Genomic DNA, 21853 nt, shown 5'->3' on the forward strand with positions numbered 1-21853 from the left:
GTCCTTTCCACCAATTGCAGTTGCTCCATAAGTCACGTGACACGCCGCGGCACATCGTAGTGACGTATGTTTTGTTTTGGCGGAAGCCTATGCTAACATAGAAGTCTGTTTAGGCCCATTTCATTTGAGTGTTTGTTTTTGCTGCTTTGCAATGAACAAGGGCAAGGTCAGTGGCGTGTCTTGGGTGAAACCAGCTGAGCCGTCCTTTCTGAAGAAGTTTAAAAATGATGTTGGTTACAAAGAAGGACCGAATGTTGATACTAAGGTATGTGGTGGTTTGGCTGATTTGGCTAGTCGTGTACATTAACTGAAGCTCGGATGAGGTTGACTTTTACCAGCTTCGTGTTATGATATATTGTGATTTAGTGACAGTATGCTGATCAAATAATTCACTACCTTTGAAACAAGACACACCTCCGCGTTGAAGCCTGATGCGCTCATTCAAACCACGTTGCCCCGCTTCCCCTTCACCACAGCTCCAAACGGGCTTATTTCTCTCACAGGTGGTAGAAAGTAACCAAGTACATTTACTCAACCACTGTACTTAAGTACAGTTTTAATGTACTTGTACTTTACTTGAGTATTTCCATTTGATGCTACTTTATAAATGTATTTCCACTACATTTCAGAGGGAAATATTGTACTTTCTACTCTATTATATTTGTTTGACCCCTTTGGAGGGGCCCGACCCCTAGGTTGGGAACCACTGGACTACACTAGCTAACAGTATATTAAGTTCTTCAAACTAGCTCCACTTCCAGCAGCTACAACAGTTACATGCTACTCTAACACTGATGCTTCAGTATTAATAATCTAATGATGTCATATATAATAATATATCAGTCAGAGGGACCAAACCACTACTTTTACTGCAATACTTTAATTACATCAAACTGATAATACTTATGTACTTTTACTTAAGTAGGATTTTTCATGTAGGACTTTTACTTGTAATGGAGTATTTTTACATTGCTGTATTGGTACTTTTACTTAAGTAAAAGATCTGAGTACTTGTTCCACCACTGCAGGTTGAGTGTCTGGTAAAAGAAAACATCTTGTTCATGTTCCCCTTTTAGCGTCAGGTGATGCCAACACTGGATGATGACAGTGGGAGTGATCGAGAGGATGAATTACCTCAAATTGTGGTCCTAAAAGGTGGAGACCTGACTTCAGAGGAAGTGAAAAAGATCAAAGAAGACATGCGTGCTGGCTCAGAGAAAGGTGAGACTAAATGAGTATTAACCATCTTATCACATGATCATTTCTCCTAAAAGTCTAATTCTGTTGGATTTCTTTAAGGCAACAGTGAGCATCTAACATGTCTAACCTGTCTTAGCCAGGTCTCCCTTGAAAGAGATTCTTAATCTCAGTGGGAGTCTCCTTGTTGAATAAAGGTTAAAAAAACAAAATAAAAGCGCTGCATTTTCATAAACCCTGCAGTTCTATAATTCTGAAAAACGTGTTTTTATAAGTCGCACACATCCATCTTGTCCACAGATGATGAACCTCCTGCTGACGGTAAAATCCTTTTCAAGAAACCAGCCAAGCGCTCCTCCTCAGACAAATTCCAGGGCATCACTGCCAGCTCCAGCAAAAAGAAGAAGAGTGATGGAGGAGAGAAGAAGGAGGAAGAAGAGGAGAAGAAGGAGGTGAAGTCTGGAAAGAAAGTAAAAAATAACAGCCTTCTATCATTTGGAGGGGATGAGGAGGATGAGGAGGACTAAATGTTACTGATATATTGTAAGCCAGCATTAACTCCTGTGACAGATGACTGACAGGAATCAAAGTGATGCTTGAATTTTTCATAATTTGACAAACAGGGATGGAGGTAAAATGAACAGACATTGTCTGGAGTTCATCCACAGTGTGCAGCCTGTCTATTCTTAGTTCTTTTAAAGGACAGTGCCCCTATTTTTGCATGTCTTAGCCTATTAACTACAAGTAGTCTATATTTGATTATTATTGACAACTGTTTTATTCATCTGAGTACACTGAAATTCAACTTGCAGAGATTTTAATTGCTTAAACAAGGAGTCTAACAGTCACAATTTGATGCCCTTGTTTTTTTGTTTTTTTTTTAACTATTATCATTGTCACAAACATGATCTTGTTTCCACATCAACAGAATCTGATAAAATAAGTTACTGTTTGCATTTATTAAGATAAGTTGTATATTTGACATTATTATTATTAACAGCTGCATGACAAAAAACATATCTGATGATGTTTTGATACCTGATGTCTTAGCTCTGGCAAGCTAACATTATCATCAGCATCAGATTGTTTATGTAGAAAAGACCCACCACTCTGTTTGTCTTTTATGAACAAAAAAGAAACAGCAAACTCTTTTATTTTATATATATATAACACTGAAATATCTAAAAACCTATGGTAAATATTGGAAGATGGTCAACAGTGATGTAAAATTCAGGTCATTTGTAGTTAATGGGCTAAAAAAAAAATGGAACACCTTTAGTGTCGTCCTACATCATCATATATGTTGTATTTCTTCTTACATTAAACACGTATCAGCAGTAGTTAGTGAGTGAAACAGAGCTAAGAACTCACATTGTTCAGGTTTCTGCATCCAAGAACACAGGAGCAGACTGATGCTGAGCTTTTGCAGTTTGAAAATGTTCCCTTACAATATTGGTTCAAACTATGCAACTTTATTTGCTAAATGTAAATCAGGGCAACAACAGGCAGAAAAACAGATGAACTGACTATTTGCAACAAAATAAATAGTTTGCTTTTTCTCTTTGGTAGTCTAAACATGGGAAGTGCTTCTACTGGTAACAGTGGTCGCCACCCTGTAGAAAACCAGTGAGGCACAATTTACCAGTAGACATTTTGAGTATTTGAATTGCTCTGCCAAAACCTTGAGCTGACAAGCATCCACTTACCTTTCCCACATGTGACTGTGAAGTTTCTAGGAAGCATGTGTGTGTTTGTTGATTGCTTTACTGTATGTGACCATTTTCAGTGGAGTTCTTCTTCTGTAAAGATGTTTGTGTAGGAAACATAAAGTACAAGGATACTGCAGCTGTGATGCACTTTTTTTTTTTTTTACATATTTGTGGAAACAGCATCTAAACTTCAGGAATTTGTAGATCGATGTTGATAGAAGCATCAGCTATCAACTGATTGAAGCTTTCTGTTCCTTTATAATTAATGGTGCTGTTAACATCAATGGCAGCTCTGTTGGAATTTAAGTGGTACAAATTATAGTGCCCACTCACAGTGATATTGCACCAATTGAATTACAGTAAAAAAAAAAAAAATCAGTTCAGCTAGCTTTGTTGCAAATGTATTCAGTGTTTTTTTTTTTTCTTTCCAACATTCAAAAGAAGCTTCTTCCAACATCGTTTGTGGACTTGGAATCAAATCAGTGACAAATTGATGATTGATCATTTTTTCTGTGTTCTTGGTGCCTTTTGCCATGAAAAGGAAGCTGGTAAGAGCACAGTTACAGGTCATTCACCCTCTTGTCTGCATAGCTCCTGGTGTCATGTAGCACTACAGACGGCTAATATGTAGATTGAGAACATGTTTGAAGATGCTTGTCGTTTGAAGGTGGCACTACTGCCTCTCATACATATTAAGATCCTTTTGTTGCTTTGAGTCTGAATCTTCAACTCCTGTTTGTTAGTGTGCATCTATGGTGTCATCAGATCTGTCATGTAGTGTGGAAGTGCTCATTGTGGAATTTTTAATACATTCAGTGATTCACTGAATGTATAAATATTTTCTAGCTTCGACAAAGGAGCTGTAAGAGTTTATGTAGAAACAATGCATTCTTGTTAATGCAATTGTATGAATTTTTTAAAATGTGATTTGTTTTTATTGTGTGCATTTTTTAGAGAATGGTTATGGCTGTATCATTTGAAATATAAAACATTAAAACAACTGTGCAACATCCTGTATTGTATTGCTTGTTGTTTTCACTGCGCTGTGGCTACTTTGCCCCAAGTGGTTGATGGAGGGAGCAGACTCGACAGCGACTGAACGAAGTGCAGATACAAAAATGTATTTAAAGTTTATCTGAAGCTAATATGAAGCTTTAGTCATCCAAATTAGTCAAAGAAATATCTTTCAGAGTTTAAGTCTTTTTAGTGCCAAAGTCCCTCCTATTGTTACTATACTTCCACTGCAGGCCAACAGAAACACTGTCTGTCAAGACAGAGAATTTTTTACTGAAGACTGTGGAAGATATTCACCTTAATTGACTAATTCATACTGCTGAAGTCTTTCTCAGAAGGAGGACTGTGGATTTTGGTTGCCATCACTTACATTTTAAGTGCATTATGATGGATCTTCTACTGGTCAGTATGAACAAGAGGAATAATTACAGCAAGAAAAAAACAAACATGTCTCAGTGTTCATTTGGGCTCCTGACATGTTTCAAAACAGACTAAAAAAAATTATGAACTTATCATTTAATATCAGAAAATTTTAAACTACACAAAAGTTGAACACTTTGTAGACAAGGGACCAATCAAACATCCAGAAATGTGTGCAGAAGATAAGGCAGTGCAGGCCAGTTGGAGTTATATTAACAAAACTAACTGCAGTGGTGTTCAGTGTGTCTTGAAAATGAAAATCAACTGTGTTGGAAAGATGTATATTTAATACATAGCATGCAGATTTTAACAACATCCATTCTGCATATGAGCTGAAAAATGAAAACACCAGTGTTATTTCAACCTCTTTATTCAAAAAGGCATGTTTCATTCTCACACCTGCATCCAGATCATTACAATTGATGGAAGAAACCTTGACTTAGAAAATCAAAACAACATAAAATCCTTGCATCTCGTGATAGGACGCTACACTCGCTTTAGTCATCGCAGCCTCCATCGTCCATGTAATAAATACACTCAATGACTGTCTCTGCTGAGCTCTGGAAACGATATGATTTCTTTTTTTCTTTTTTTTTCTCCTCTTAAGGCCAATGCTATCTTCTTCTCCTGGTTTCACTTACGTTGGTGTTCTTGTGACAAAACCTCACAACAGAATCAAAGTCAGCTCACACAGGATGGATTATGTTTCTTGGACTATCTTCAAGAAACATGAATAAAGCGGATTAAATTATAGGGAGGATTTGGTTTACAGAGGGAACATATTACACTTTCAAACCATAATATATCACATATGCTGGAAGAAATAACCATGTTTATGCCACTGGTTGCATGACAGAGCTACAACTGGAACAAAGTGGAAATTTAGCCAATTGAAAAGAACCACTGGAGGCATCACATCTGACAAATAGTGATAGTGTAATGTTTTAACCCTCTGAAAGTGTATGTCCCCGTTCCCCTGTGAGGAAACAGAGTCTCCTCCTGTTAGCAGCTCACAAGACTTCATATTTTTCTAAATTCATGAGGGAATAAGCAGTGGGAGCAGAGAGTGTTTGATCCTGTTACCGTACCTGTGAGGGGAGAAGCAGTCTGGTATCTACAGAGCACAGTGGAACATTTGACAGGAGATCAAAGGGAATCAGGCCTCACATTTGACTCAAAGACGCTGGTGGATGCATAACAGACATTGTGTGTAGGAACACTACAGCTGTGTGTTCACCAAACTATGTTCCCGACGAGGCGCTGCTTTCCATTCTCGTCGTTTTCAAATCGGAAGAGTGTGTTTTAAACGCTCAGCACCTTGGGTACTGAGCTCAAAGCGTTTCAATTTTTAAGCTAATGAGCACTACACTTCAAATGTGTTTTAATAATCACTCTGGCAGACACGACAGACGTCCCCCTGTTAGCATATGCTACTAGCGATGAGAGCAAGAAGATGGGCTGGACCACTTTGCTCACATCCAGAGGCACTCACTCTTAATCAGTCCAATTTACATTCAGTTCAGTTCACCTGCAGCCAGAGTGATCATTAAAAACTACAGTTACAAAAAGCTTTTTTACCACAGATTCACTGTTTTCTAACCCTGAAGCTCAGAAACCTGCCTGCACAATGCTGCTCTTTACAAATCATTAACTGGTAAAATGTAGACTTGAGTTCTTGTCCTGGCTTTCCTGAACCATCTTAAAAAGATATGTTCATATTTAAACCCACTGAGTTGATACTGACAGATGGATCATTCTGTTCTGTTACAACTCTGTTCTTATTTCTGTAGTTTTATCGGGTTGTAAACAAGCTGAGAATTTAGCCTGATTATGCAAACAACTTTATTTGGAGGCAAAAATTAAAGTGAGTGCACCCATAGTGTTGGTAATAATCCCTCACTGCTGCAAAAAACACTGTGTAGATCAAAGTTGTACCAGGTGGTGATGGATGTTTACAACAGACAGTTTGGGAAAATCAATTTGATGCCCGTCTTCATTTTCTCTTCCAAATAACTTGAACCTGGTGGTTTGTTTAAAAGCTGTCTGCCTTGTGACTTCTCTTAAGAGATGTTGCTGTCTGTTCTCACATATCACAAATGAACTTGGTGTTAACAGTGTTATTGAAAGCAAGTTGTAACAATTCTTTAAGTCGCCTGTGGAGTCTGGTTCTAACATAAAATGTCCTGTCAGTGCAGCAGTATGAGGCTGGATGAAGAGCGATGGCTTCTCCTTGTTGGCACGTGTGTGTATGTGTGTGTGTGTGTGTGTGTGTGTGTGTGTGTACAAGTATACTCCTGTTGATAACGGATTCAAAACAGAATTTAAAAGGAAACTAAACACAGATAAAAACAGCACATATGTTAACACTGTGATGAGAGGATGGATGTTCAAAAACTCAATTTCTGCAAAAATTCTCAAAATCTAACATGTATCAAGTGTGAGAATTTAATGCACTCCAACAAGGGGAAACACCATTACAGTCATCCTAAAGTCATGCTTTGCCTGTTTTCATTTGAGTGGATCTGAAGGGGGGGGGGGGGGGGTTAGCTCTGAATTTGAGACATGGTACAACAGTGGTGTGTATTCTGTGAGCTCCTCTGCAGGCTGTTATTTCTGTCTGAATGATGCAATGCATAGAGCAGTCCTAAACTGAGGACAACTAATCTCTCTTGCTCTCTCTGCCTCCTATCACTCACCGGCACGTTCAAGTACAAAAAAGAAAATACGAGATAAAGGTCACAGTTCCTCAGGTTAAAACCAGTGTGGGGAGGGTCTCGGACTAGCCGACATCTCCCATTCTCCGCCTCCTTGACCCCGCTTATCAGGTCAACGCAATCTCCGGTTTCCTAGGTGATGATAACATTTCCAGCCTGGACCCTCCAGGTGAGGACGCTCGGGGATGACGGGGGGGGGTCTGGAGAACCTCTGGTGTTTCCTTATTCATCTTGATTGGTGGATTTACTTTTGCTGCTTGGTTTTGTTGAAAGTTTTGTGTTTTTTTTTTTTTTTTTACGTAAGATTGATTCCTCTCTCCCGTCCACGGTGTGCCTCTGTTGGTGGTGGACGCTTTATAAAGATTTCTTGGTCAGTTTCTTGCCCTTCTTGAGGGAAAGCTTGTTCCTGATGTATCCACGCTTCCTCTTGGCTGTCTGCAGAGGAGACATGATCAAAAACACACTCGTTCAAACTTTTTCTATTAGACATGAAGTAAGACTTCCAGTGCCCAGATGATGTAATGTAATGCACCTTTAAATTAAATTAAAGATGGTGTGAGTGGAAATGAACAGTCAAAACGGCTTTAAAGTTAAAGTTTAAAGTCAGAACTGCTTTGGGCAATATTCTCTGATTTTCCTTTAAAACATGAGGTCGTATATGAGAAAATAAAATTGGTCTGAAGTGTCTGTGATTGAAAAAAAAAACAAAAAACTGAAAGAGCTATTGACATAAATGTGAAAAGCTCTTCTGGCACTTTTGCTATGGTCCCTAATTTTCAGTTTGTCAGTTCTCTGTCTGCTGTCAAGTTGTTCGAGGAGCCAAACTTCAATATCTAATCATGAGGTAAAAGTAACATCTGTTAGAGGTAGCATGACATCAGCAGCAGTCTGGGAGGGCACTCCAAATGAAATCTATCTTCAGGGTGTTCTCATACATTAAGCTGCGGCAGGTTATGGCCATAAAGAAGCACCGTGTTTGGTTTTGATCATCACAGAGCCGGCTTGTAATGATTTCTCATTCAATCCCCCGATGTACCAGCAACTGATCAATATCACAGGATTGGATTCAGGCTGCACATTTTCACTTTATTTTCATTTTGCTGTTTGTTGTCATAAAGCTCAGAGTGGCTTTCATCGTGACTCTGTTGCCATGAAACAAACACCCTGCAGTTGCTGTGAGGATACACAGAACTTTTCTTTGCAGTACAGTCGAGCCTGAGCCTGGGAACAGCTCAGTGGTCGGAGAGGACTCCATCTTACCTTTTTGGAGGTGTACTTCTGCTTGGTGGTGTCGGTGCTTCGCAGCTTGTGCTCCACACGATCCCTGTTCTCCAGCTTTTTGACCTTATAAATCCTGACCAGCCAGTGCTCTGAGGTGAAGGCTTCCTCCAGGTGCCTCAGCTTTATGTCCTTGTTGCCGATCTCAGCGTTACGTGTCCGGTCAAAGCCCGGTGGCGTCCGGAAGTCCAACTTGACAGAAATGAAAACAGATGAAGAAGTTAATCCTATTTGTCCGTTTGAAAGCATTTTATTAAATTCATTGCGTTCTTTAAAAATCAATAATTTTCAGCTAAGTATACACTGCAATACTGTCCTAGTGGAGGAGGGATACATGTTGTGCAGAAGGATTATTGATGATGAAATACCTGCATCTCTCCAAAGCGGTAGTAAGACATTTTGTACATAAGGCAGTTGAGTAGGGTGGGGGAGCCAGCTTTGTCCACTCTGAACTCTCCCTGTGGGGTGAAGTAGTCACTTTCCTGGGTGGAGAAGCATGACAGGGAGACAGATGTTGGGAGCAATAAGTGAACTGACACTTTGTTCCACAGTACACTTGATTATCGGACATTGATTTCCTTCAGCGGACCTCGGAGAGCACATCAAACATTCATACTAATTCCACTCTGCAGGCAGCAGCAGCAGCCACATCTCTCCGCTTAATATTTAACAGCTGCAGCAACGCTCACCTCTGTGTGCTTTGTCCTGGAAGGAGTTACTAAATAAAGTGACAGTATGTGTGTGACGTCTCTCACCCTGATGTCTCTGGGGTGCTCCCCCTCTGCAATGCGCACCATCCAGAGGAACTTGTTGATGTCATCTCCTGAGTAGCCAATCACCCCGCCGAAGATGATCAGGACATAATCGACATCCAGTGACCTCATGATTTCATAGGCTGCGGTCTCATTAGATGACATGGCTTTGCCCACCTGAAGGGAACACAAACACATGGCGTCCATTCAGTAGAGCTCAGGTAGAAAAAATGACATGATGTTCACCTGCTCATCTTTTCATTTTATTATAGCTTTTGAGCAGAGCCAGGACTGCACCGCTTCCATTTGGATTCAGTCATGACAAGCCATGTGAAATATTAATCTGTATGTTCAGTGCTGTTAATACATATGGTTATTTATACATATGTCCACTTGGTGGTGCAATAGACCAAGGCAAGAAGGTAACAGTCCCACATACTGGTTGAAAATACTGAAGTAGGAGCTGTTCAACTATGTCAGTACAGAGGCAAAGAAAAATCAAAAGTAGCTCCTGTATATTTTAATCAAAGTCTGTTTTCACTTTTTAAAAAGGATTTAAATACATTTCTTTTCTCCAGGCCTAAGTAGAGACACCCTTTATGACATCATCAGGGTTATTTTCTCAGACTTGAAAAAGCTCCTCCGCAGCCGCAAGAGATCATAACTGTTAACTGACCCTCATGTGTAAAAGTTGGTGGACTGCCCCTTTAATCAAAGGTCGCATTTAGAAAATCAGTTTTCATGGAACAAAGGTGGAAGGTCAAATGTCGTCAACAGTGTTCATTCTCTCACCAGTGCTATATGACTGTTGTTCCATGTGTTGTTGTCGACTAGCGTGGTCCTGTTAGCCATGCCTGCTATCTGGTAGCCGTAGTCCCACCAGGACATCACTCTTGCGTGCTCGTCTGTGTTCTGCCTCAGCCAGTAGTAGGCCTCTCTGAAGTCATCTAGGATGTTCCGGGAGCTGGAGGGGAAAAGTTACAGGTGGGTGAGGTGACGACACGTTGGTAGGAAGAGGTTCAGTCGTGGATGTGTGTATTTGTGCACAGTATAGTATATACAAGACTTAGACAGAATACCAAAAACTTTTTCTCAGTTACCTCTGGTGGTATCTATCTATCTATCTGACCTGGTCTTAGGATATCTGTCTTAGACTTCTGCCATCACCCCACTACAATGGAGATGAATGAGTTCGGGTCCCCTTTCTAACAGTCTATTAGAATGGACTGTTTTAATTATTTCTTGTTGGAAAGTCACAGGGCTCAGTCAGAACAAGTATCTGCTGACACAAAGTCTGATCTGATTATTATTTTTATTACATTTCTTTTGTATTATTTGTGCCAAAGGGACCCTACGTCTTGTAATCTGTTCCAGCTCACAGAATTGAAAAATGATACTTAAAAAAGTTCAATACTAGCATACATCAACTATAACACAAAGTTTTTCACTGGGACTATTTCTGTAGTAGAAAGTAGTTCTGATTAAAACTGTTCACAGTGAGCTCTGTGAGTAATGGGAACACTGTATCTGGAAAGAAACCTCTGTTGAATTTTTAAAAAGTCATTTTTCATTGCTTTGAGTGTGGAGGCAAAGATCTGGAAGCAGCATATATCTCAAACCTGGACACAAAGAACCAAAACTATACACCTGGGCTGAGGGGGAAGTGAGAAAAAGTGTTGTCATTTGGTGAACCAACCCTGTAGGGAGGTGCTTACCCAACCATCCCATTAGTGGTTCCGGTGTTCACAGATAGTCTAAATGTTGCATCACTGAGGTATAAACATGAACCCAGTTATATAGTTACTATATATATACTAAAATACAGCTACTGTATTGTTTGCAGCATTCAAACTCCATACTGGTTACTGTCTTGTTAATTTGACATGTGGGAAATGCACATGATGCATTATTCTCACCCATCATGGTTATAAGATGCCAGCACGACACTGGGGCTGGAGTAGGCGTTGCTGGTGACCCAGGTGCAGTGGACAGCAAACATCATGAGCAGCATCAACATCAGCATGGTGACGATAGACTTGATGTTGGGGCCCAGGCCCTCCTCTGCCTTCTCCTGCTCTGACACGTGTTTACGCACCTTACCAGCCTGCAAGGGACAGCACACGCAGACAGGAGGCCATTTGTAAAGGTTACCGAAACTCTTAGAAGACGGGTAAACTTTAAAAATGAGCTGTTGATGTACTAGATGACTGTTAATCGTCCTCATTTAGAGACATCTCAGACAATCAACTGGAGACCTGTGATAGATTAGTAATGTATTATTCACACTGTATCGATTTAGAGGAAAAGCAGCAAAAGGATGACAAAAAACAATGAATATCAATGCTGTTTAGTTTCTGTATTCACATTTAATGTTTTGCAACTTAGAGGTTGGGACACTCAAAAGCGTCACCAGATAAATCAAAAGGATCACAAGGTGATTTAAGAAAGGAACAATATTTCTCTTATCTGAAATTGTGTTTATTTTTTCTGACTCTTCTCTATTTTTTCTTGTAAAGTACTACATATTTCCACTCTGCAGGCCTGTCAAATGCTTCAACACTGACAACCTAAGACGGGAAATGAATTTCTTTTTGGTTGAACTGCTCACAACTCATGTCTACACTCGGGTACTTGGGGTCACAAGAAGAAATTGCATCATTTCAAGACAAGAATGGCTTTTCATTAGTTTGTCAAGCATTTTATCTTAGAAGGCATAACTTCAGAGAGACAAGGGAAGTTAAACATTTCCAAAAGAATGTGTGGTGTATACTAAAACCAAGTCTGAAAAAAAGTAAGCACTCCACTTTATTTAACTGAAAGCAGCATGAACTGATTTTTGTGGCTAATGTGTTAGCAAACAGTCGCCTATTTATGCATTCAGCTGACTTCAGGATTCAGTTGAAGTTCTGTTTCTAATAATTCTAATATTCACTCTCATTTTAGCTCTGTTTTGATCTCCTGAGAAAAGGTAGCTTTAGCTGCTAAATGCTCCGTTATGTTCACCAGCTGGTCATTAAGTGAAACAGCTGAGGGGAACTGCAGAGTCAGTAGATAATAACTCTCTGCAGGTTCATTACTATGAGTGACACTTTTCACATTATACACAGTCATTTCATCCTTGTATAATGTAAAAATAATGATTAGTGCAGCTTTAAATATTTGAAATCATTTTTGTGTCAGTGTTTTGGTATTATATGTGCAGGCTCTGGGTTATTTATGTTGTATACTGTGTGTGTAGTTAAAGTTGTGTTCATTACAAAAAAGAGCCACAGGGATATTCTGACTTTTGAAGGTTAGACAAAATCATGCTTGTGTGGTTTTGAAAAAATAAAAGCATTACAGTACTGCTTTCTGCATTTTAAGACACATTATTCATGTAATTACTTTTAAAATAAGCAATGAGCCATTCATTTACTTAGAAACAAGGCCCACTCTAAAAAAGAGAAGGCACGTGATTGTGACTGTAATTCATCATCATTAATGAAAAGATAAGCAAAATAGTGACCCCTTTTACACACACATCCTGATGACCCCTGACCTTGTCGTAGAGGTTGCCGGCGTTCTTCCTGTCGTCCTCGTCACTGCTGTCCTCTGCGGGCGGGCTCTGCCTCTTCATGTCGTCACCCAGGTAGTGTTCAAAGACGCTGGAGAACGCCACGGCTGACAGCATGCACACCACCGGAGTCAGAGTCAACATCAAACGCACCATCACGCCGGCGAAATACACGGCGCTGATGGCATATAGAGCCACTGGTGACAGGAGAGCAGAGAGAGAGAGAGAGAGAGAGAGAGGTTATAGGTGATGGGGATGTTATGATCCAACATCGACAAGTTTGATTTAATTTAAAATCTAATTAATTTATTCAATTTAATGCTGTCAAGTCATATGACAAGGTGAACTGTCTCTCTAATTTGTTGTCTTACAGTCAGGATTTCATGCATTACCTGCCTGAATGATCACAATGCCACTGCTTTGCACAAATCTCAGTGGCAGGTGGACACCAGATCAAAAGAGAAAATGTAACAGTGCGGAGGAAAGTGCACCACACGACCAAACACTTACAATGCGTGTGTCTGTGTATGTGTGGTTGTATTCATGTTTTCAGCTTAACTGAGATCAAAGAGTCTCAGTGTGAGATTAGGAAGTAACAAGTAGAGAAGAAGAAAGAGATGAGTACAAAAAATCCTGACGAGAAAGAGTAAAGCAGCAAACCCAAGTTAACAAGAAAGCAGAGCGAGCAGAGAGAAGAGAGAGAGAGAGAGAGAGAGAAGTTTCAAGTCTGGTCAAGTATATTTTACTTTTAAATGAAACAACTTTAATATAGGACTTACTGTACAGTGCACACACAGTACAGTACACACAGTATGCAGTATGCATGACAGCTAAAGTAGCATCAGCAAGCGAGGAGCTAAACTGACAGAGTCAGGCAGTGATAATGAGGCAGTGGAAAACAGGAGAGAGAGAGAGAGAGAGAGAAGTATGAGTTTACACCGAGTACGAGAAGAAACAGAAAGAGACAAACACATGCAAGCGTTGTATTCTCTGCAGTGTGTGTTAGAGAGAAATGCCCACACATCACCACTGGTTCCTGACTTTCAGTATGTAGTCCTATTTTTTGCTTCTCTTTTAACTGAATTTTAGAGGTTGATACCAAAATCCATATTATCAGAAATATAAGACAAACAGCAAAAATGATTTCAAACACTAACAAACAAATAGTACAAAGAAAATGCAGCCAATACAACTTTAAAAAAATCTGAACAATGCTAAATTATGCAAAGCTATCATAAACACTACTTGAAGTAATGTATGGTGTGGGCAAGCTGTATTTTGAACAACAAATATATTTCTATCTCAAGCACATCTCCATGACGATGACAATGTGCTTCACAATGCTTATGCATGATAACGACTCTAATGAATTCAGCACTGAAACAACATTCATCTGAATACATTTCTCTGGAGACAATTCTGACATTTCCTGCAGCATTTATTATGCTAAATTACAGTACACGGTGCAATACTGTGTCATGTTGTTCCAGGATGTTCAAGATTACAATAGTCATACAACCACTGATGTTGTTTGGTTTGAAGGCCAATGTCAGGCTGTATCACAGTTTCAAGTGCAAAGTGAACTCATAACAACTGTGTAAAAGCCATAATATCAGTGAAAGCCTTCCTTCTCTATTGATAGTGTTGCTACTCTAATGCACCTCGTCTCCAAATCCAAAACTGCTGCCTTAGTTGTTCATTATCAACACTGAATCACACTCTGACTGTATTCAAAGGCCGATGGTGACAAGTTTCATGATTTTTGTCGATAACAGTGTTCAAATTTTAGAAAAAAAAAAAAAAAAAAACTTCCTCCGTGCTACAGTTCTTACCAAAGACACGCTCATCATTGATGTTCTTTATGCAGAACCAGAGGCCTGCTGGGAAGGTGCAGACCAGGATGTGAAGGTCAAAGAAGAAGGACACCCAGGTGGTGGGCTGGTGCTCAGATACCGACGCTATAATGGGAATGTGGATCTTAGCATAGCTGTGGATGACATGGAAGACACGGTGAGACACAACAGAAGAGTACAATTTGGCAAAGGTAGAGGAAACGAGGCTCTTTATAGTGACAGTATACATAGTGAATGTATTACCATATAAAGCTATACTTTTCTGTCAGATTATATCAGTTATCTTGGGTCAGAGGACGACCCCATTACTTTTACTGCACTGCAGCAAAAATGAACTTCCTTCACAGAAAAAAAAAATACTCAGGCTTGCACACACACACATACATATACACACACACATACACAAAATGTGCACATAGACAAGATGAGTGTTTCAGAGTTTTACAGCTGATGCTTCAATCTGGCAGTTTTCTGTAAAGCCTGATCTTGGAGGAGTGAAAAGTAGCATTTTCTGTTTAGGGTTTTATGATGGAGCTGAGTGACCGGCTGACTGACTCACTGCTTGACAATAAAAACAAAGTCCGGTACTTGGTATGTGTTTGATTTGACTGTCAGATCTGATTAAAACATGAGAATAGTGATTATAATATTTAAGGGAAAAGCAATCTCCATTTGTAAAAACTAGCTAACAACCGTTGCACACTGCTCGAGAAAGAATCATTATCCCTTTGATCTTTTATTAACCACATGCTCTGTGATGGACTAAAGCTGAATACATTAAAACTTAGTAAATCAACTTGTGAACAAGGTGGAATTAATCCTGAATGAAAGTTACTCTATTTCCCACCTCGCCACTTTCTATCTCCTACAGTTGAACAGATTTATAGGTAAGTGTGCTACTGTACATCATTTGAATCTAATTCATTATCAGCACTGTGGTAAGGTGCCTTAAATCCAGTGGAAAATTACAAAACATTAATTCTGATGACTTACCCAGTATCCCAGAGGGAGTAGAAGCGCCCACTCCATGGAGCAATGTACCCTGAAGGTGAACAACACACACAAACCATATGGACTCTGTCAGAACGCTCTTACAAGTGCCTTTAAACAAACACGTCTAACCAGCAGCCTACACAACCTGACCTGCATACACACACCGCTGTGGACTGTCAGCGGTCTGCGGATTCTGTCACGCATCGGTGGAAGGCGTAATTGGTTTGCAACGTTCCTCCTGCATGTATCGATCATATAATTACTCTCTAATAAGCGTGTGTGTTGTTGTGTGTTGCAGACGTGATGAGTGGCTGTAATGAGTCTCTCTGGTCTGCTGTCCTCTCAGCTCAGCTGTGCTATGATAAATGAGAGCGCAGAAACTAATCATCGCTGTTAGATGGCAGACATAGAAGACAGCAGGTGGTCCTATCATATAGATAATAAATGTGTGAAGTCAGCGGATGGCTGACTCTAATCAGAACCAGCTATTGCTTTACATGTAGCATTTCAGTGGCTGTTGGGCTTTAGATAAGGCTTTTAATTACTGTGACCACACTTATCAAAGCATCCAAATGTCTCTTGTCTTGTGGAATCCCAACAATATTATGGCTTCAGGCCATTTTAGGTTCAAAGTAACAAAGCATAGTATAAATAATCAAGACATTAAAATGCCTCTTCACTTCTTTAAAGCACAAGGCTCAGAACTAACAATGAATTGATCCTACTAACAAGCATTGCCTGATAGAGCTTGTAACTCCGTGCTGTAAGGCTCCATAGTGGTTCAAAAACTACTGGTGGAAAAAAACAAAACACAAAAAAATCCCCCTTGAAATACTCACATGAGCGACACATGTGTATTAATCCACCACCGAAAATAGTCCTGCAAAAAATGTATTTCCCCGTGTTCGGTTGACGTTGGGTAAAAACCACTGTGGTTCTTCTAGGAAATTAATGAGCCCTTTTGAGAAATTGACACTATACGTGACCTATTTTTAAATATTTGTCTTCTGTAAGAACCAGTTGACTTGGAGTGAGTGCCACAGACAGGGCAGGAAACTAACACTTTGTTGCTTTTGGTCTTTTCATTGAATTTGTTGACAATAAGAAAAATATTAAACAATGCAAAAAACACACAAGGCTAAGATAACATTCCTGCCTAATGTGTAAAAAGCATCTATTATCTCTGACAGAGTTAATCTCTGTTATTATCAATGATTGTGAATGTTTGATCGTCTGGTTAAAATAAGCTTTGTATCATAAGAATTGTACCATACCATAACATCTACTAAAAATCCAGCATGCCCCACCATCTCCCAACCAATCACACGACCAGTTACAGTCACGACTCTTTCAAAGAAAATGAAACTGTCAGTCTAAGTCTGATCCACCATTCTAAGACGCCACTCTTGAGAAATGTGTTAATCAGACATAAAACATGGTGAAAACTGTAAATCTTATCCAGGATAAAGCTGCAGTGTACACAGCTTTGTATTAATGCTTCTTTTCTCCTCTGACACCAAACTCTAAATGCAAATCCATATTATCCGTTATGTTTACACGGCTAATTCTCCAACTGATTGAATATCGAACCGAGTGACTAGTCAGCTCTACTGCGGCCTGTGCGTTCAGTAACGGTGTGGTATGCATATCAAGCTTAAACATCAGAAATGTAATTGAGTTATCTTGCCACAAAAGAACAAAAAATGTATTTGTTTCACAGCTATTCAGTAAACCAACCTTCTATAAAACAATGTGGACTAACCTGTGTAGGTCAGATAGATGACGGAGAGAAAAACTACTCCAGCTGCCAGAGAGACTCCCAGGAAGAACAGAGTCTGGAACTCCTGCCTGGTCAGTCTGTCTTTCAGGTACTGCAGGAAGGCATAGACCTGGAGCAGCACAAACACACCTGCAGAGATACAACACAAACAGACCGGGGTTCAGATCTTTGTTGAACACTGGCCAAAACCAGGGATGACAACAAATAATTACATGGTTTAAAGACAATGTTAGAGAGTGTTACAGAAGAAGTAAAAAAAATTGTCTTGAAGTGGCCTTGTGTTTCTACTACGGCTGCAACTAACCATTATTTTCATTATCAATTCATTGTTTAATCTATAAAATGTCAGAAAAAGGTGAAAAATGTCAATCACTGTTTCCCAGAGCTCAAGATGACGTCCTCAAATGTCTTGTTCTGTCCACAATTCAAAGATATTCAGTTTATTATATAGAAGACTAAATAAACCAGCAACATATTCCCATCTGAGAAGCTGGAATCAGAGAATCTAGATATTCTCTTCTTAAGAAACAACTCAAAATGATTAATCAATTATCAAAATAGTAATATCATTAATTTAATAGCTGACAACTAATTGATTAATCGTTCCAGCTCTAGTCTCTACGCTCCACTAATCTGAAGTAAATCAGTCAGTGAACCATGTTTAAAACCTTATTTTTTAACCTGCTCTTTAACTTATTTAAATGTGAGACAATTATTTTCATTTAACAACAGTTAAAGACATCACATACACTTACCTAGACTTCAATTGAGTGTTTCTGTATTGTGCTTGCTGACTGATTTAAGACATGACTACAGGCACTATTTGAACGTGAACTTTGGCCTTCTATCCACTGTACACTCATTGTCCTCCATGTTAACAGCAGCCATGGGCGATGGCTTTATGAGAACTGTCTCTGGTGAATGGTCCGAGATTAACTCATCATCCTGATGCACTCTGGTGTGAGGACTCATTCATCACAGATTGCATTCAAGGATCTAACTTGGTAGCATGTATATATGTAGTCCTGATTGTAAATGTTTGAAATGCTTGATACTTTCATATGTATTCTAACAGTTCTACAGGTTACATGCTTGAAGTATAAAGAAGAATGTTTTTGTATTGGATGTCAAAGATCGAGATGAACGATGTTGTTCTTCACTACAAAACCCTACAGGCCAGCAGTTAACATATATTACTGGCTTCCAATGCTATTCTTCACTTTCCAGCCAAACCCCAGATGATTGGTTACTGACCTGCTGCGGCCATGTGTTCACTGGTCCTGATTGGCTGAAAGCCCACAAAGGGGATCTGCATGGAGAGGACCAGGCCGATGATGTAGAAGGTACTGTAGGCTGGAGGGAGAAATCAATCAGAGCAGTTAGACTCATGACTATTGACATTTATATATGTGAGCACATTCGACTGACTCATTACTACATGCTTATCTTACTTAAACCTGATCTTACTACTAAACACAGATGGTAATCCTGCTGTAAATGAGCACGTTATAGAAGAGAATCTCACTTTATAAAACTGTAAAAAGATAAAGATCACAAACACACACACACAATATGCAATACAAAAAGTTCTAATAAAATAAAGATGGCACACACACAAAGACACAGTGCAAGTGATTCTAGGACCCCCCCATACCCCCCAGTCCCCATCTCTTTCTGAATTGCAAACACAGCCTCACAAAGTCCTTGATGCAGAACACAAGAACAAAATACCTTTTGAGCCTAAATCATGACTGACAGTCTAAGTGCGATTAAGCTTCGGCGTTCAAACGATTTACACACTTGGGAGTCAGCGGCACAACCAGACAACAGGCTCACTGTGAACGCTCCGACTAACCCTGAAAAAGCGTTTCAAACCAACCCTCAAGGGTCAGAAACAGTGAAACAAAGCTTCAATAACAAAAGCTTTGAAACTAGCACTTTTGGTCAAATATTGCCACAGTTAAGCCGATGAAATGAAAGCTGCAACATAAGCTGAGAAATGTAGACATTCATAAATGACACCTCGGGCTAGAAATCAGTTCATTAGCTAGAGAAGTTCACTCTGTCTCTACTACCACATGTGTGTCTGTATACTGTCTCTAACAGCTTTCGGCGGTCTGTACGTCTTCGATGCTTCATTGAGACGAGTGGAATTATGACTGACAGGATATCACAGATCTTTTAGGCTTGTGAACATCCCTGTCTGTCTCTTTTAATGACAGGAGAAGAAGCTGGCGGGATAAGACGAGGTGGAAACAAATGAGAGGAGGTCAACGGTTCCTCATTTGGTCTGAGACGTGTTCTTCTTCCAAAGCCTGAAGCTTGGAGTCTATTTTATAATCTGTACCTATTCTTTTATCAATGAACATTTCTTTTTAAAATGTAACATTCTTTCATTTGATTATTTGTTCTAAATATTCTTATTTTGAAGTAATTTACAGTATGAATTAAAGCGGAATACTGAATGGAGTTTGTATTCAATGTTAAGAAAAAGGGATGAACGTCGATGTAGCTGTCACTCTGCAATATGGCTTTTCCGAGTGAGGACTCTAATCTCCACTCTCCGCTGTTCATCTATGGCTGTGCTTAAATTACATTTGTAAAGCTGAAGCCAAATCACACTACAGGGAACTCTGTGTGTGTGTGTGTGTGTGTGTGTGTGTGTGTGTGTGTGTGTGTGTGTGTGTGTGTGTGTGTGTGTGAGGAAGGGGGTCTATGCCAATTTGTGTCTGGGCATAGAATCAAACCTCAACTCTCTCCACTGCTGTCTTCACAAGTAGAGATGATTGTTAGTGCTGTTACACCGAAAAGATGTGTGTCTTGCTGTGAAAATACCCCGCTGTTCTGTTGGAGCAACATACAGTTTTAAATGAAACTGTTCAATCATGAATCACCATTATTTATCTCGTTGCCTTGACAAGACAGGTGGGAACAAAGGGATAATGAAATAAAAGTTCCTTCACCTGCAGTCCTCTGGGGATGACATTCATTAAGCCTCACAGACCAGTTTTATTTACTTTATTTATAAGCAGCGGATCCAAGGTTATTCTGTCTCTGACTCAATTACTTCCTCCCTCTATTGCTGTCTTCTGATGATGACGACAACATTACAAGAGATGCTGGAGCAATGAAAACGAAGATAAAGACTGCTGCTGACCCTCTCCGCCCAGGCCTGTTTTACAAACTGCTCTGTAAAGAATAGCTCTGGAAACTAATGCATCCCCAGTATACTGAGTTGCCAATTTACTCCTGTCCAATGAACTGCCATCAAATACAATTAGCCCTGCAATAAACCCTATCTTTGTGAGACTATTTATATATAAATATTCAGCTGCTGTTGGCATTTTGTCAGAGAGATTTGCACTAGTCGCTAACTGTGTCTGTTTGCCATTCGGTGCTGAGCAGGTAGTGTGCAGTGGGATTTTAGAGCTTTTTCTCTGAAAACAGGTGCCTGCTGCAGCTGAAAACACCTCTCTGAGAGCACTGAGAGTGAACCAGAGCGGGAAAGTTGCAGCCGAACAGTTAAACAATGAGCTGAAACTCGCTATAAAGCTCCGTAAAGCCGAGGGGAGCTGCAGAGTCGCTGATAATTCTCTGTAGAAAATAGTCAAGAAAGTAGTCTGTGTGAGTGTCATACTATTATATATTACATTATTATTACTGATAAAATAACAGTAATAGTTGGTCAAGGTGGAGCTTGGTTTAATTTCATACTGTATTTTTTAACAATGCCAAATCACATTTTATGAACTCATCATATATCTGGTAGTAAAATCTTAATTTATAAAGCAACTAGCAAATATAGCTGTGGAATAAATGTGTTGTGCAGTAAAAAGTATCATATTTCCCTCTGCATTGTAGTGAGTACTTCAAAATTATACAGTTCTCGAGTAAATGTACTTTACTGCATTCTATCACTGTTCTTACACTTTTGGAAGGGCTACTTACACAGTTTTGCACCCTCTATGTCAATACAATAACAATAATCCAATATGTGTTATACCATGTTAATTACATCCAATGTGTTCATGAGTTCTAGTAATAATTGTCAGTGCTTTCAAAGCTACTGCTGATGTGTTTCTGCATTGCACCTCTCAGAGATTACTTAGCAGTCAAACAGTGTTCACGCGTGTAGAGGCTGGAGGCGCTTGATTTCAACTGCATATATAAGAGTGAAGTTCTGAGGGGCAACAGTCAAAATAGTTGATACCTCAATGAAACACATTTCAGTTCTGATGCTTTTATCAGTGCACCAAGATAACATTGTAAAAGTCAGAACTCCAAACTTTAAACTGACAAAGACTTAACATTCAGAGTCTGAAAACATGGACAGATCTCGTTTTTTTTGACAGTTTCAAGTACATGAAAGTTATATTCAAGGAAAAGGCCAGTGTTATTCTGTATTAATATCTTTAACAAAATCATCTTCACTCGTACACTTACTAGATGATCTCAATGACAACTATGCAAACTCCATCCGCTGAGAAAGACTGTGAGATGCAGTTCAAAGCTCTGAAAAAAACTAGTAAGTGGACCTTGAGTTAAAATTTTGTCAAACTACTGTTTTCAAGGTCAAGACTGAACTTTGCA

The 21853-nt window shown here is 39.5% G+C and overlaps 2 protein-coding genes across 2 annotated transcripts in view; one reads left to right on the forward strand and one right to left on the reverse strand.

The window, feature by feature from the left end:
* The first annotated feature begins 22 nt into the window (after positions 1–22).
* Positions 23–3916, forward strand: kiaa1143 (KIAA1143 ortholog). Its single transcript, XM_042424512.1, has 3 exons — positions 23–265; positions 1077–1221; positions 1498–3916. Exons 1-3 carry the CDS (start codon positions 152–154, stop codon positions 1722–1724), a joined length of 486 nt encoding a protein of 161 aa, XP_042280446.1. The 5' UTR covers positions 23–151; the 3' UTR covers positions 1725–3916.
* Positions 3917–4694: 778 nt separating this feature from the next.
* LOC121905430 (dolichyl-diphosphooligosaccharide--protein glycosyltransferase subunit STT3B-like) overlaps positions 4695–21853 on the reverse strand; it is a 62080-nt gene continuing 44921 nt past the window's right edge. Inside the window, exons 6-16 of the mRNA XM_042423649.1 lie at positions 18518–18616; positions 17246–17392; positions 15484–15532; positions 14470–14624; positions 12623–12834; positions 11001–11188; positions 9877–10048; positions 9088–9261; positions 8701–8814; positions 8315–8524; positions 4695–7489 (exon numbers count right to left, since the gene is read on the reverse strand). Of these exons, the coding sequence (XP_042279583.1) occupies positions 7409–7489; positions 8315–8524; positions 8701–8814; positions 9088–9261; positions 9877–10048; positions 11001–11188; positions 12623–12834; positions 14470–14624; positions 15484–15532; positions 17246–17392; positions 18518–18616 (1601 nt within the window). The 3' untranslated portion in view covers positions 4695–7408. The remainder of the gene's footprint in view (positions 7490–8314; positions 8525–8700; positions 8815–9087; positions 9262–9876; positions 10049–11000; positions 11189–12622; positions 12835–14469; positions 14625–15483; positions 15533–17245; positions 17393–18517; positions 18617–21853) is intronic.

The sequence above is a fragment of the Thunnus maccoyii genome, chromosome 10, assembly GCF_910596095.1.
Source record: "Thunnus maccoyii chromosome 10, fThuMac1.1, whole genome shotgun sequence".
In the NCBI taxonomy this organism is placed as follows: Eukaryota; Metazoa; Chordata; class Actinopteri; order Scombriformes; family Scombridae; genus Thunnus; species Thunnus maccoyii.